The sequence below is a fragment of the Enhydra lutris genome, unplaced genomic scaffold, assembly GCF_002288905.1.
Source record: "Enhydra lutris kenyoni isolate GAN:26980312 unplaced genomic scaffold, ASM228890v2 scaffoldscaffold69, whole genome shotgun sequence".
NCBI classification, from domain to species: domain Eukaryota; kingdom Metazoa; phylum Chordata; class Mammalia; order Carnivora; family Mustelidae; genus Enhydra; species Enhydra lutris.
In genome coordinates, this window is record NW_019154153.1 from 2,850,302 (window position 1) to 2,865,752 (window position 15,451).

At 37.0% G+C, this 15,451-nt stretch overlaps 1 protein-coding gene across 2 annotated transcripts in view; it reads right to left on the reverse strand.

The window, feature by feature from the left end:
• The window catches only part of LOC111159681 (ELKS/RAB6-interacting/CAST family member 1), a 510,890-nt gene extending 500,884 nt beyond the window's left edge, over positions 1-10,006 (reverse strand). For both annotated transcript variants that reach the window (XM_022522253.1, XM_022522254.1), the window contains exon 1: positions 9,181-10,006. In XM_022522253.1, the coding sequence (XP_022377961.1) occupies positions 9,181-9,849 (669 nt within the window). In that variant the 5' untranslated portion in view covers positions 9,850-10,006. The remainder of the gene's footprint in view (positions 1-9,180) is intronic.
• Positions 10,007-15,451: the final 5,445 nt, after the last annotated feature.

A 15,451-nucleotide genomic window follows, 5' to 3' on the forward strand; every position in this document is an offset into this window, starting at 1 on the left:
ACCTGAACTGAAATCAAGAGTCAGATGCTCAGTCAACTGAGACATCCAGGTGCCCCCTTAAGGCTTTTAAAACACTTCTGCTTTTTCCAACTACATATTTATGTGAGGCCTAATTTCCTTCAAATACTTCAACCAAAATTAAAAAATGCAATAGATCATTGAAAGCAGCAGTTCTGACAATCAGCTGTCTTCTATTAAGCCATACATGAGACTTGCAAAACTAGTTTCCATTAAAAATATTACTTTTGTTAATATTTAATGTGTTTATTATTTTTAGATGTTAATAAATTGTTTTAAATTTCTATTTTAGTCTCTAATATAGCAAATATTGATGAAGTTCACATAAGCAAAAGCTGTTTGGGGCTCCATAATTTTTACAAGTGTACAACCTCCTGAGGCCAAAACATTTGAGACTTGCTGTTAAAGGGATCATAGAGGTGCCTGAGGGCTCATACAATCCCAGAAGACTTATCCCAGAGTGATTTCAAAGCAACAGGTCTCTGCGTATCACAAACTCCGAAAGTACATAAGCCACCAACTGCTGTTGAAGGATGGTACAGTGTGCACATCAAGTTCAACTATTTCTCACCTTCTCAGCCCACAAGGTCTCCACAGATGAAATTAAGCTAGAAAGGTATCATTTCAATCCCATATTCTCCACCAATTGTCAAAACGTAACAGAACTTACCATGAGCCTATCAGGTAGGAAAGACTGCCAGAACAAAGAGAAAGGGAGGTAGTTTCAATAAGCATTATTGCTAATAATATGAAAAAATTAAAGGAACAGATCTCTGCTAAAAACTTCCCAATTCCAGGAAGAAAATTATTTTCAGAGATACATATGGCAACACAGAAAAAGAAAAAATACAGTTCAAAAAAGCATTTCTAATCTTATCCATAAGGAAAGAACAGAACATTACTAATACAAAGTTAATCACTTCCTCCTGAAAGCACATTTTCTGCAATATTTCTGTTTTTGACAAATTCACTCCAAATTCATCACACAAAGGTACATGATCTTCAGTGAACTTACTAACTAAAAGACATCTATTATCAAAGAAGTTCATTTATCACAGGAACATAAACCATTATTACCCTTTTTTAATTTAGAGATTAATTTAGAGATTCTCTCAAGCTGTCTGCATTCAAAGAAATGCACAACAAAGAAGACTGAAACACAAAAATAGCTCGGTGAGAAAATACATATAAAAGATACACCATTTAATGGTTTCTCTCTTCCTCTCCACTCCTTACTCCCATAAGCAGAGACATGTAGCTTGGGATACTGAACTAACCGGGGCAGTAGATTTTCCAACACTCACAAGCACATATGTAATAACATCTATGTACATGTACCTCAGGTCACAGTCATTAGTCCCTTATTTCTAAATGCTTATGCTTTCTAGTTCCACTTTCTAATCTCTATCCACTTTCCCTCCATAGCCAAAACATTTCCCCTATCTCAATACCATGGTTCATCACAGTCTTCTCTTTTGCCATCACAGTCTGTACCCAAATATTTCTTTGAAAGTATCTCATGATTATGCACCTTCCTCTCCATTCCTACTACCCACATTAATCCAGGCCTTCTGCCACAAAATCAATTGCTTTCCCCGCCTTCTGTGCTTCAATCCATTCTACTGACAACAACAAAAGCTGCTCTTAAATAGTATTTTATGTTATGTCATTCATTTCCTTGCTCAAGAAATCCCTAGGGCAACTTCCTATTACTTTCTTCAAATTCTTCTTCAAATAAAATCCAGATTAAGAAAGAAAAAATTACACACTTTTAAAGGATGAATTGAATTATATCTCAATAAAGCTGTCAAGAAGGAAGAGAGGGAGGAAGCAAGGGAGGGGGAGGAGAAAAAGGGGTGGGAGGATGGGGAGCACAACTCCCCAAATGGTTCTCTACAAAGTACCACTTTACTCACCACCACTTCCGACATTCTGAAAAGCTGAAAGACTTATTAGAACACCCACACCGTTGTCAGAGGCATTCTGGCCTCCCCGTAACCAATTCTAGTGATGGCCAAGCATCACTTTCTGAAACTGACTCTTCCATCAAAAAAATATACCTTTGTTAGAAAATGGCAGTATATTCCCCCATGGAGCCAAAATCCATACCCCTATTATCTGCACTCATTTTTCTAGTGTTGGCCTTCCCCTGCCCCCCACAAAAAAAGAGGAAAAAAACTTTCTTCTATATGGCTGCCCATTAAATACACACAATATAAATAAAATGTCACAAGTCTTCTCTTCTTTAGTTCCCCCAACCAATTCCTATAAAGCACGCTTTCTAAGAGGCCCCTTCCTGGGCAAATAGGGCACGTATAATATGATGTCAAGTTCTAGAAGCAATATGATTTTAAAAAGTGAAATGGAACTCTCTCATCCCTTAATATAACTAAAAACTAAGTTCATTTTCTGGCATCCCTTGCACAATAAAATAGTGGGTTTTCCAACTCATATTTAAGCTACTATCTAAAAAGTTGCTATAAATTAACAAATCCTAAAAATTATTCTGTCATTGAGATGAAATCAGACAATAGACTGCACTGTGAAATCCAAGAAGGGGAGAGGAGGGGAAAAGCTGCAATATTCTGGCAAATTCTTATTTCCTCACAAATAAGGCCTGTCAGATATTTGTACAATTTTTTACTGGATTCAATGAATCATTGTTCATAGCACTCCACTATATTCCAGGTAAAGCATACTTAACTCTGCAAGCAGCCAATTTCCCATACCTACCAACTTTACCTTCCTATGTGACAAGATCCAATGGAGATAGGTAGCTTAAATTTGCAGAAGCCAAACATGAATAAATTTTGCTTCTCAAAATGACTATTAACTCCCCAAAAGGAACATATCTATTTTACATCTGATTTAATATTCTCAGGTCATTCTGCATAGTTCCTTAACACATCTCATTTCTGAAACACCTAAAAAGATCACATCTATCTGGAAAATAAATTAGAACACCAATTTATCCACCATAGTGTGCTTTATCATTCATAATTCATCTCTATGTTAAAAACAGAATTATCTAAAAGTTAAATAGTCCAAGACACAGATTCCAGATCTCAAGAGCAACTTAAATGAAAGTGAAACAATTAGCAACCTCATGAAAAAGCTTATAATAGCTTTCACCATGTGACAAATGAAGGTACAACCTAAAACTGTAAAAATGTTAACAGCCACCAGTGTGCCAACAGAACAAAGGACAAACAAAGTTTATCTTTTTGTATTTCTGAACTTGGAAATTCTCTTGAGCCTTAAACAAATAAAAACCCAAAAATCAAATCCTGAATAAAATCAGACTCCAAAAACAAAAACAAAAACAAAAAATACATAAAACATTAAACTCAGTCACCACACTATACTATTGAATAGAATGTACTTTGACCACACAAAATCCCAATGAAGTGCTTTAAAACAGTTATTTTTAAAATTAAGCTTCCAACTAAGTTCAACATATAAAAATATTACGAAGGCATAATATAAAAAAAAGAAGTATGATAATAACTTGTTAAATGTTGGTTAGAATAAAATAAAACAGAAATCATTCAAAGCTTTAGCTTTGCAATTCAACCAAGCTCATACCTGGACTTTTATTCTTCAGCAAACACACACTAAAAACCTTCCTCATTCTCAACTTAAGAAAAAGAAAAGGTCTTTCCTGTTAAAACATGTATTGTTCCATATCTCCAACCACCAGTATTTGAAAGTTCAATAACAACAAAAGGGGTATGAGACATAAAAACAGCTGGGTATTTATTTTAGAAACAATTTCCTAAAAGGACTCTGTAATAATGAACCACACACATTAGGCAATTCTAAGCAAATGTGTTTTTACATTTGATAAATTCTAGAACAAACCTCTGTGGCCCAATCAGATCAAACATTTAGAATGCATCTAAATCCCCAGTCTCAAATTGGAATGGGGAAATTTGTTTAATTACTGTAAATCCTATTAAACCAGTCTTCTTTGTAAAGTGGAAAATATCTGACCTCTGAGGGCTCTGGAGGGTATAATGAATGCAGAGTTTAATTAGGGCCCACTGTTGGCTCACTATAATCTATTAATTAGCATTCTCAGTTCTCTATATCTCATTGCAGTGTCTCACTTTACTTTAAAATTGCACCCTTTGCTTTTTGGACTAAAGTTATACAATTTTAGTATTGTGTGGTAATTATAGTGGGTGCAGGAAGAATATATTCCTGCCAGCACTGCTGCTTAATTAGGGCAAGGGGCGGAATCTAGATAAGGCTGTGTTCACCCTCCTTCAGTGCATATGGTTTTTTTGGCATCATAGTCCTGTGGACTGTTTCACTTCCTCTGGACTGAAGTGCTGAGTTCCCACTACACTCTACAGAAGATTCAAATACCTTACTTTTGAATGTAGTTTAATAACTACAAAGAATATTGTCATTGCTTTTTATCCACACAGCTTTCAAAGTATAGGCATAATTAGCAGCCTCGATTATTTGAAAATAAAGACATATACCAATAATTTTTTTTCCTTGTTATAACAGGCATTTCCAAGTTGCTTGATGATAAAAACCATCTTGGTGAAAGGCCTATTTTCAGCATCATCAGAAAGGTGTACTGGAGGCTAGCTAATTCAAGGATAAATCTAGTAATCTCAATTCCACTTCTACCAAAATCCACTTTAAATTATACATACACCTGTACTGATACACATTACATTTATACACACATATACTGTCAATATACTCTTGAAAAGTAGAAACTTAAAAGGGAATTGCTTATTAATATGTAATTTTTACACAATATTTATAATAAGTTACAGTTCAACCACTTTTCAGGTAAACATAAGTAAACTGATTCTTATTAACAGTTGAATAATATTCAAGTATGATACACTATGATGCTTAACTGTCTAAATACATACAAAGTACCTCATATTTGAACATTGAAACACTATCAGTACATACTCCAAATTTATCAATCTGATTTTTACAAATTAAAAAACCTAATACCTACTCTTGAAATACAGATAGTTTTTAAGACCTATGCTACACTAGTACCTTACCATAAGATTAAACAAAGCAAACTCCTTTTTTCTCTCTTGATATTTACAATTCAACACCAAACTGTAAAAACTTTCAGAATGTATCGACTATTATTTCATATTTAGGAATGATAAACTTTTGGTGTTGTACTTCACCTTCCACGAACATAAATGTGAACTGAAGACAACATATTTCCCCTTTCTACTGTCATATGTCATCTAAATATCTTATCTTGTACATCAATGATTCTCAAGGTGAGGAGACATCAAAATCACCAGAGTGTGTGTTTTTTAAATAACCCTATCTAAGATCTTAAACACTTTTTTCTCTACACACATTCCTTCTACTAAGGGTCACTGTCACAGTTAATGATCATTATGCACAGGAGTCTGTCTGCTACTCTGAAATGCAGTAGGCAGAAAAAAAAGGTTGAGAAACACTTAGCCAATGGTCCCTTGTTTATTTTCCCTTCTGTCATAACTGAACTCAAAGGTGACAAGAGAACAATCATGAATTCCCTATGGCAGATGAGCAACAAACTAGTTTAAGAATTAGATGTATGACGGGGCGCCTGGGTGGCTCAATGGCTTAAGCCTCTGCCTTCAGCTCAGGTCATGGTCTCAGGGTCCTGGGATCAAGCCCCACATCGGGCTCTCTGCTCAGCAGGGAGCCTGCCTCCCCCTCTCTCCCTGCCTCTCTGCCTACTTGTGATCTCTCTCTCTCTCTGTGTCAAATAAATAAATAAAAATCTTTAAAAAAAAAAAAAATTAGATGTATGACATTCTAAAGATTCCAAAATGAGTTTATCTCGGAACTACCAGAGAAGCTTGTTTAAAATACAGGCTCCTGGACTCCATCTCCAGAGATATTTATGAAGCAAAAGGCCTGGAAATCTATATTTTAAATAAGTAAGTGTATCAGAACTAACATTTAGGAAACTTGCCCTTACTTTTAAGATGTAACACTGGGGTCTGTTTTAATTCTTCTCTTTCTTTTCACATTTTCGTTTTTAAAGTCTTAAAGACTCAAACTCAAGAAACTTCCTAAGAATACTTTTTAAAGGCTATTTCCTCTTTTCTAAAAAAAAAAAAAAAAAAAAAAAGGCTGGGTCTATAAGAGACTTAAGAGACATAAGATTTAAGCATACTAATAAAACATTCAGATTTTGTGTAATGACAAATTACATTTAATCATTAGTTAAAAACTAGATGCAAAGTAGTTTGAGGTTATATCTGAGAAAAGAGAAAATTACAATTTCTAATTCTTTTTTTTTTTTTTTAATTTCTAATTCTTTTTAACTCTCTGATTTAAACGAATTAAAGGTTTGGTTTTTGGTGTTTTTTTTTTTTTTTTTTAAAGATTTTATTTATTTATTTGTCAGAGAGAGAGAGGGAGAGAGAGCAAGCACAGGCAGACAGAATGGCAGGCAGAGGCAGAGGGAGAAGCAGGCTCCCTGATGAGCAAGGAGCCCGATGTGGGACTCGATCCCAGGACGCTGGGATCATGACCTGAGCCGAAGGCAGCCGCTCAACCAACTGAGCCACCCAGGCGTCCCTGGTGGGTTTTTTTTTTAATATTCTATTTATTTATTTGACAGAGAGACAGTGAGAGAGACACACAAGCAGGGAGTGGGAGAGGGAGAAGCAGGTTCCCCACCGAGCAGGGAGCCCGACGTGGGGCTCGATCCCAGGACCCTGGGATCACAACCTGAGCCGAAGGCAGCCACTTAACTGACTAGACCGAGCCACCCAGGAGCCCCTTGTTTTGCTTTGTTTTGTTTTGTTTTGTTAAGATTTATTTATTTGAGAGAGAAAGAGAGGAGGAGCAGGGGGAGAGGGAAAAGAATCTTAAGCAGACTCTTCACTGAGTGTAGAGCCCAATGCAGGGCTCAATCTCACAACCCTTAGACCACAACCTGAGCCGAAATCAAGAGACAGATGCTTAACCGATGAGCCACCCAGGTGCCCCAATGTTTAGTTTTTAGTTCATACTGTACTATCAAATAAATTTGAAGATTTTTAACTCTGTGATGCTAAATTAATTAGTACAGACACAATAGTATATAGGCATTAAAATAATGATTCAGACACACAGGGCTTTAATATACAGCAGAAGTGTTGGCTAAGAAAGGTCATAATGTAACACCTATAATATTCCATTTGGATTAATTTTATGTGTGTATGTACAGAGATGTTCATTACAGAGAAACAACAAAATGTTAACAGTGGAATAGCAAAGTTACCAGAGATGGGAGGATTTAGGATAAATTTTTATTTCATATCTATCCTTTTCAGTATTATTTTTATGACCAAACAAGCTATTTTTATTTGAAAAGGTAAGTCTGGGGCTTTAACATACAAAACAATGTAACTAGCAATCTTCTTCAAATAACCAAAACAGTAGATATGAATGCCTGAACTAAGTATTAGTAATAGAAGGGTAAAACAATCAACAGAAATCTTAGATTTACTTCATCAAAGACAGGTCACTTCTAATTCCTTATTTCTTAGCATCATTCAAGAACACTGAAGAAATCCAAATAAGTTGATTACTTTCTTCATAATTTTTATTAACTAACCCCAAAATGAAGTATAAAATCAACAATAAGATGGCTGCTTTAAAATTCTCCTTTAAGAATAGTAGAATTTTTAAAGAAGGCAAATAATTCAAACTCACAAGTTAAAGAAAAGTTCTAAAAGTCTCAAACAAAAAGTATGATTAAGATTTTAATTGCTGGAAGCATGAATATAATTTGTTCACATCCTTGGAGTCGTATGTCACTCAATGTGACATGACAGTGTTGGCAAAACATCAACTATAACCTGGAGGAGTAGAGAAAAAAAATGTTTCATATATCTAATAGGATAGCATTTAGCTCTCAAACTGCAAAGCCCTAATTCAAATGCCTAGTTATCTCATTTATTTTCTAGAAGCAACCAACCATACCAAGCTGCATTTCTTACACCTTACATTTGAAGAACTAAAGAAAAAAAAACTTTTTTTTATTTTTAAAAAGCTACATAAACATCCTAAAGTTAAACTTTCAAGAATGCCAACAGAAAAAAACTGCTTCCCATTGTTGGTACTTAATATTTATATCATCAATATTCACTTATTAAAACTAATTTTCATTCTGTGCTATCAACATACTGATTTGCCTTGTGGTAGTTTTTCTGGTTTTTTCAAGACTGATTTTTTGACACCTATTATGGTAAATCTTTTTCTTTCTTTCTTTTTTTCTTTTCTCTTTGTGGACAGCCTCTTGCCTTCTTAAGTCTTCCTGGCAGACTAGTGAGATGTCACAGGCGTGTAGCAGCCATTAACACTTATATATCTCTTCCCTCCCTTTTCTCTGCCCCCTCCCCGAAACTCTGCAGGCCTTGGAGATTTGGGTACTTTACATACAAACGAATAGACCAATACAATTTGACAACTTGAAAGACCTCTGAGTTCATTTTGTCCAAGGCCTCACTTTAGAGCTAGGCCTGGTAATGACTAACTTAACATCACACAGGGAGTAGTGCCCAGGAATAGATTCCGAGTCAGGTGAAATGAGGGTCAGCACACCAGTCTGCCAGATAATTGCATGACCCATAAATTGTGCTAGGGGCATGATGCCTGAACGCCAAGTTCAACCAGCAAAAATATGGAACACTTCACGAATCTATGTGTCATCCTTGCACAGGGACTATGATAATCTTCTGTACCATTTCGGTATTAGTTTATGGGCTGCCGAAGCGAGCACTATGGTAAATCTTACTTCTACGCCTCACACTTAAGATATGTAGCCTGAATAATTTTGATAATGTATCTTAGAGCAGATAAAAAAATTATAGTCTCCAAAGAACGGAGAAAGGTAATACAGGCTTAAAGAAAAGATAGGAAGAGAAAGAGAAGCAGGGAAATGCAAGTGGGAAAAGCAAGCAACAATAGTGAGCAAGCAGACATGACAACCAGAAAAAAACAGGTTCAGAATCAAATCCAGAGAAGGTTAAGAAATGACGGATAGAAAATACTCTGGTAAGTAGGAAAAAAAAGATAAATGAACCAAGAAGAGGAAAACCTAACAAAGAAAGAAAGAGAATAGCTCATTTCACTTACATGAATTCAGTCAATAAAGACAAACACACATATAAAACTAACCTGGTTTTCCTCCTGCACAACCCTATACTGTTCCTTCCAAATAGTGATTTTGGAAGCTTCATCTTTTCTCAGGGCTCGTTCTTTCTTCAGCTCTGGGCTCCAGAAAGTCTTGATGCTATTCATTGAAGAACTTAATTTGCTCTCCTTTACTTCCACATCCTTCCGCAAGAGATCATTTTCTCTTAATACTTCTTTCAGCTGCGTCTGCAGATCCATGATTGTATTATCTCTTGCCTGACGAAGAGAATGAGGAACAGTGGATGCCATACTCACAGGAGGGAGGTGATGCTCTCCAAATGCTATGGTGTCACTAGCAACCCCACTGCTAGCTATATTGGGGCTACTGCCCATAGCAGTCATCCTGACACCATACGGCAGACGTCCCCCAGAACGGCCAAGTGTCATGGTGCTTTTAGGTGTTTCTGAACCCACATTTTCATGGTCACTTAGGTACATAGGGCCAGATGTGGCATAGGCAGCATTTAAGGACTGGATATTCTCCATTGAAAGGGTTTTCCCACTGCCACCTCCAACACTGCTTCCAGAACTCCCTCCTGTACTATTGGTTCGACGATGACCCAAGCGAGGGGAACGTGGAAGCCTAGGTGAACGCCCAGGGCTCTGGTTGCTCGGTTCCACCTTCCCAACTGAGCGAGCACTTCCATACATGGCTGCAAGATGAACTTCGGTGCCAAGAAAGGTATAAAGCAGAAAGCAAAATATGAAATTCTGTGAGGTTTTTGATGGCTCTAAGTCTGCTTAAGGCTAATCAGAAGTAACACGTCTTCGGCTGTCCAGTCTTGAAGAAATACCTTACACCATATCTGCAATGAAAAGATCACACATTAAATCCCCCAATAATAAACATCTGCCTCTCAGAAACTTTTCATTACCCCACCATAAGAAAGATCTCCCTTTCTATCATCTATTTATTCATGCATTCAAAATTCATGCATTACAGCACATTTTACTGTAAACATTGTTTTTAACAGTATTTTGCACGTATGTCTCAAAACTGAATATTAAAACCATGCCATGCAAGTGGAAAAGAAAAAGAAATAAGAGGCATAAATACTAGCAACGAAAAGATAGAACTCAATGCTTGAACATATGATTTTCTAACATGAAAAGCCAAGATCATAAACTATTAAGTTAACAGAAATCTACAAATCGGTCAGATACAAGATCAACATATAAATATCAGTACTTTCCCTGCACATTAGTAATAACAATTAGAAAATGCAATCTAAAAAGAAAAATCCCACTCACAATAGCAACAAAACCATAAAAACACTTTGGTATAAATCGAATAAAAAGGTCCAAGTATGAAATACTTCATATCCCAATAAAAATCTCTATAGGGTTCTCCAAATAACTCAACAAGCTGACTCTAAAATTCAAAAAAAAGAGTAAAGGTCTAAGAATAATCTAAACAATTTGCAACAGAAGAACAAAGAAGGAAGATGTTCCCTAAATAGCAAGATAAATTACAGGTCCGTGATCCTTTACTTGCAATCCAAAATCATAAAACCTCTAAAAAGTAAGTTTTGTTTCTTCTTAACCCATTTAGCAGCAAAACCTGACCTGATCTGGTATGATGAGGTCACTTAATTGTTTATAGGTATTATTCATACCTCGTTGAGAAAACAATGTATATGATTACAGGATACTACATAATGTCCACTGGGTATCAGGGGGAAAAATCTGGACTCCAAATCACATCTGACCGCCAGGATTTCTCGTAAGGACTCACAGGCTTTTAAAGGTACAGTATTTAAAACTGTATAGCACATGTTCAAGAACACAGCCTAAATTGTATATGTAAGTTTAGTATATCCTAGTATATGGACTTTCAAAAGAGTGAGAAAAAGTCAAATCATTCAATAAATGGGGTTTGAACAACTGGTACTCTTGGAAAAATAAATTACATCCCTACTTCACACAGTACACAGAAATAAATTTTATGTACATTAGAGATATAAATTTTGGTTTTTTTGTGAGTGTGTGTGCAAGCGCATCGTGAACAGGAGGGAGAGGCAGTGCAGACGGAGAAGAGAGATTCCCAGCAGGCTCCATTCCCAGCATGGAGCCCAAAGCAGGACTCAATCTCACCTCTCTTGAGACCATGACCTGAGTCGAAATCAAGAGCTGGATGCTTAACTCACCGAGCCACCACATGCCCCAAAGATATAAATTTTAAAACTATCAAAAGTACTGGAAGAGGGGCGCCTGGGTGGCTCAGTGGGTTAAGCCTCTGCCTTCGGCTCAGGTCATGATCTCAGGGTCCTGAGATTGAGCCCTGCATCGGGCTCTCTGCTCAGCAGGGAGCCTGCTTCCTCCTCTCTCTCTCTCTCTCTCTGCTTGCCTCTCTGCCTACTTGTGATCTCTCTCTGTCAAATAAATAAATAAAATCTTTAAAAAAAAAAAAAAGTACTGGAAGAAAACTCAGAAGAACACCATTGTGAACCTGAGTTAGGGTAGGGCTTCTTAATTAAGAAACAAAAAGCAAAAACCATAAAGAAAAGCAAATAATAATTGGGGAACCTGGGTGGCTAAGTGGGTTAAAGCCTCTGCCTTCGGCTCAGGTTATGATCCCAGGGTCCTGGGATGGAGCCCCGCATTGGGCTCTCTGCTCAGCAGGGAACCTGCTATCTCCTCCCTCTCTCTTTCTCTCTCTCTCCCTCTGCCTGCCTCTCTGCCTACTTGTGATCTCTGTCTGTCAAATAAATAAAAATTAAAAAAAAAAATAATATATTTAATTATGTCAAAAGGGCAAAGTATTATATCAAAAAATACCTTAAGCAAAATTACAAGAGAAACGAAAAACTATATCCATATATGTATGGAAAAATATATCCATATATGTATAAAGATCCATCACAACATGTATTAAGAATTCGTACAGGGAGGGGCGCCTGGGTGGCTCAGTGGGTTGAGCCACTGCCTTCGGCTCAGGTCATGATCTCAGGGTCCTGGGATCGAGCCCCGCATCGGGCTCTCTGCTCAGCAGGGAGCCTGCTTCCTCCTCTCTCTCTACCTGCCTCTCTGCCTGCTTGTGATCTCTCTCTGTCAAATAAATAAATAAAATCTTAAAAAAAAAAAAAAAAAGAATTCGTACAGGGAAATGCCAACTTTGAAAGAGTAATGATAAGAAGGATGGGAACCTGTATTGTAAGACAGGGTTGGGGCCAAAATGTTTATGGAAGCTTTAGGTTCACTTTATATTCATACTACAATAAAACTCAAATTTTGGGGGGGCACCTGGGTGGCTCAGTGGGTTAAACCTCTGCCTTTGGTTCAGGTCATGATCTCAGAGTCCTGGAATCAAGCCCCACATCCCCCCCATCGGGCTCTCTGCTCAGTGGGGGCCTGCTTCCCCTCCCCCTCTGCCTGCCTCTTATCTCTCCCTCTGTCAAATAAATAAAATCTGTTAAAAAAAAAAAAAAGGGCCTCAAAATTTTTTGAAGAAAAATATGTTCATATTCTACAAGAATAATTAAAAACCAATTTTAAAAACACATTACCACAACTATCTACTGTCCACACTTCTCTCAAAAATAAACAAACTAGACCTCCATGGCTTCCTAATATAGTACCTAAGAATTGCCTTAGATCAAGTAACAGGCATCAGCACATTAAATATTTTCCAAAATACTGTCAAGTAGAATTCTTTTTTTTTTTTTTTTTTAAGATTTTATTTATTTGTCAGAGAGAGAGGGAGAGAGAGCAAGCACAGGCAGACAGAATGGCAGGCAGAGGCAGAGGGAGAAGCAGGCTCCCTGGCGAGCAAGGAGCAGGATGTGGGACTCGATCCCAGGACGCTGGGATCATGACCTGAGCCGAAGGCAGCCACCCAGGCGTCCCTGTTAAGTAGAATTCTTAAAAGTGTTTCTTCACTGGGGCACCTGGGTGGCTCAGTCAGGGATATTCCAGTGGTGAGACTGAGCCCCGAGCTGGTTCTGCGCTCAGTGGGGAATCTGGTTGTCCCTGCCTCTCCCCTTTTGGCCCCCCAACTCGCATGCACACCTTCTTTCTCTCTCTCTAAATTAAAAAAAAATTTTAAGTGCTTCTTGGGGCACCTGGGTGGCTCAGTTGTTAAGCATCTGCCTTCAGTTCAGGTCATGATCCCAGGGTTCTGGGGTCGAGCCCTGCATCGGGTTCCCTGCTCAGCGGAAAGCCTGCTTCTCCCTGTCCCACTCCCCCTGCTTGCATTCCCTCTCTTACTGTCTCTGTCAAATAAATAAAAATCTTAAAAAAAAAAAAAAAGTGCTTCTTCACTGAAAATATTACCCAAGTAACTGACATGTCAAAAATAGGATTGTAAAGAAACTCCACGCACTTCAGTCACACTCAAACAGGTTACTCTTCAGAAATATGAATACACTGGCAATCTCACCTTAACATTAGTAAAGACAGCCCCAGTGTAACAACAAGCAGAACAGAAAATACACAGAGCCTGAAACTTTAAGGTTCCATCTCAGAAACAGCAATAGTATACCAAGTTCGGAAACTGCAATATTCTACTAGTAACATTAGGAAATTCCTCTCCAGGAATAACCTAGCTTAAGAAGTAAAAGTTTCTTTCCATGCTTTTTTTTTTTTTTTAAAGTAAGCGCTATGCCCAACATGAGGCTTGAACTCACAAGCCCAAGATCAAGAGTCATGTGCTCTAGTGACTGGTTCATGATAAATCTGAACTGTGAGGCAGGTGACCTACATTTAACTGTTTGAATTTTATTTCAAGATCAAAGAGAGATGCAAAGCTTTTTCTTTTTTTAAATAATCTGAATGCTGTTTAAAATAAGAGAGCCATTCATTATCCAGAATCCCTTAAATGATAACAAAAGCTAACTGAATATTTACCATATGTCAGGCATTGTGCTAAAAATTTTATAAGATCTAATTTAATATTTAAAAGCCTCCCATAACATAGGTACTATCATTATCTCCGTTTCAGAAATGAAGCAGGTAAGGCTTATGGATGTTAAGTGACATCTAAAGTCACATAGCCATTAAGTGGTAGGGTCAAGATTTGAATTAAGGTGCCTAATTCCACAGTTCTGGAGGCTCTTAACTACTGTGCTTAACCAGGATCATCTGCTGATGAGAACATCTCAACTGTTCAAAGGATATTAAAGGCTTCCACAGTTTTAAGGCAGTGTGTCCTGCTAATCTAGTACTCAATTAAGGCAATTATAGGTGTTCCAGGTATAAAGCTTAAATAATCACACTAATCTTTCTATTAAGGAGAAAGTCTTTTTTATAAGATGGTGGGCGAAAGAATAAAGTAAGTAAAACTAACAAAATAAGTAGTAATAATAATTCAGAGTCTCCAGAATCATGACATCAGAACACTAAACTGGCACACTGAAGAAAAAAAATTCCCAACTGTGCTTTTGTGCAGAATTCTATTTTTGTGTAGCCAAGTAACTAAATCACACTGAATAGGCTAAGATCCAATAACAAATATTCCCACCAAGTTTTCAACATTAGCAGGTGCACTCTAATGTTCAAGTCACCTTCAGATCTAAAATGGCATTTGCATGTGGAGTCTTTGCTATTATCAGAACTATAGCCATTTACACAACAAAAGGAAGAAATTTACTAGCTCTGAATTCCTCACATTGACTTTTTAATCTCATGGGCTTCAGGGAATATAGTGTTCAAAAATTTTTTTCTTTTAAAAATATGCCAGACACACAACCACAAAAATAATAATTCTTGCACTTTAAACAACTGACAAAAAAGAATTCTGACCAAAAAAAAGTTATACAGTATGATTCCATGTATGTAGAATTCTAGAACTAATTTATTATGACACAAAGCAAATCAGTGTGGGATGGGTTGGGGAAGGCATGGAAAAAAGGAGGAGGATGAAACTTTCAGGGTGATCCAAACGTTCATTATCTTGACTGGGGTAATGGTTTCACAGCCATATACATTTCAAAACTCATCAAATTATATATATATTTTTTAATATTTTGTTTTTTTAAGTAATCTCTACACCCAATGTGGAGCTTGAACTTACAACTGCAATATCAAGAGTCACATGCTCTTCTGACTGAGCCAGCCAGGCACCTCTCATCAAACTATATATTTTAAATACATTCAGTTTAGCATACATTAATTATATCACAAAAGTTTGAAAAAAAAAATTCACATTCCAAACTCCCTTGTCCTTGATTAATCCAAAAGAAACACCTTCAATGATTATACAACTGGAATCCTGATTGCTGCTGGATAAAATCATGCAGCTGTACAGTTTGAGCCC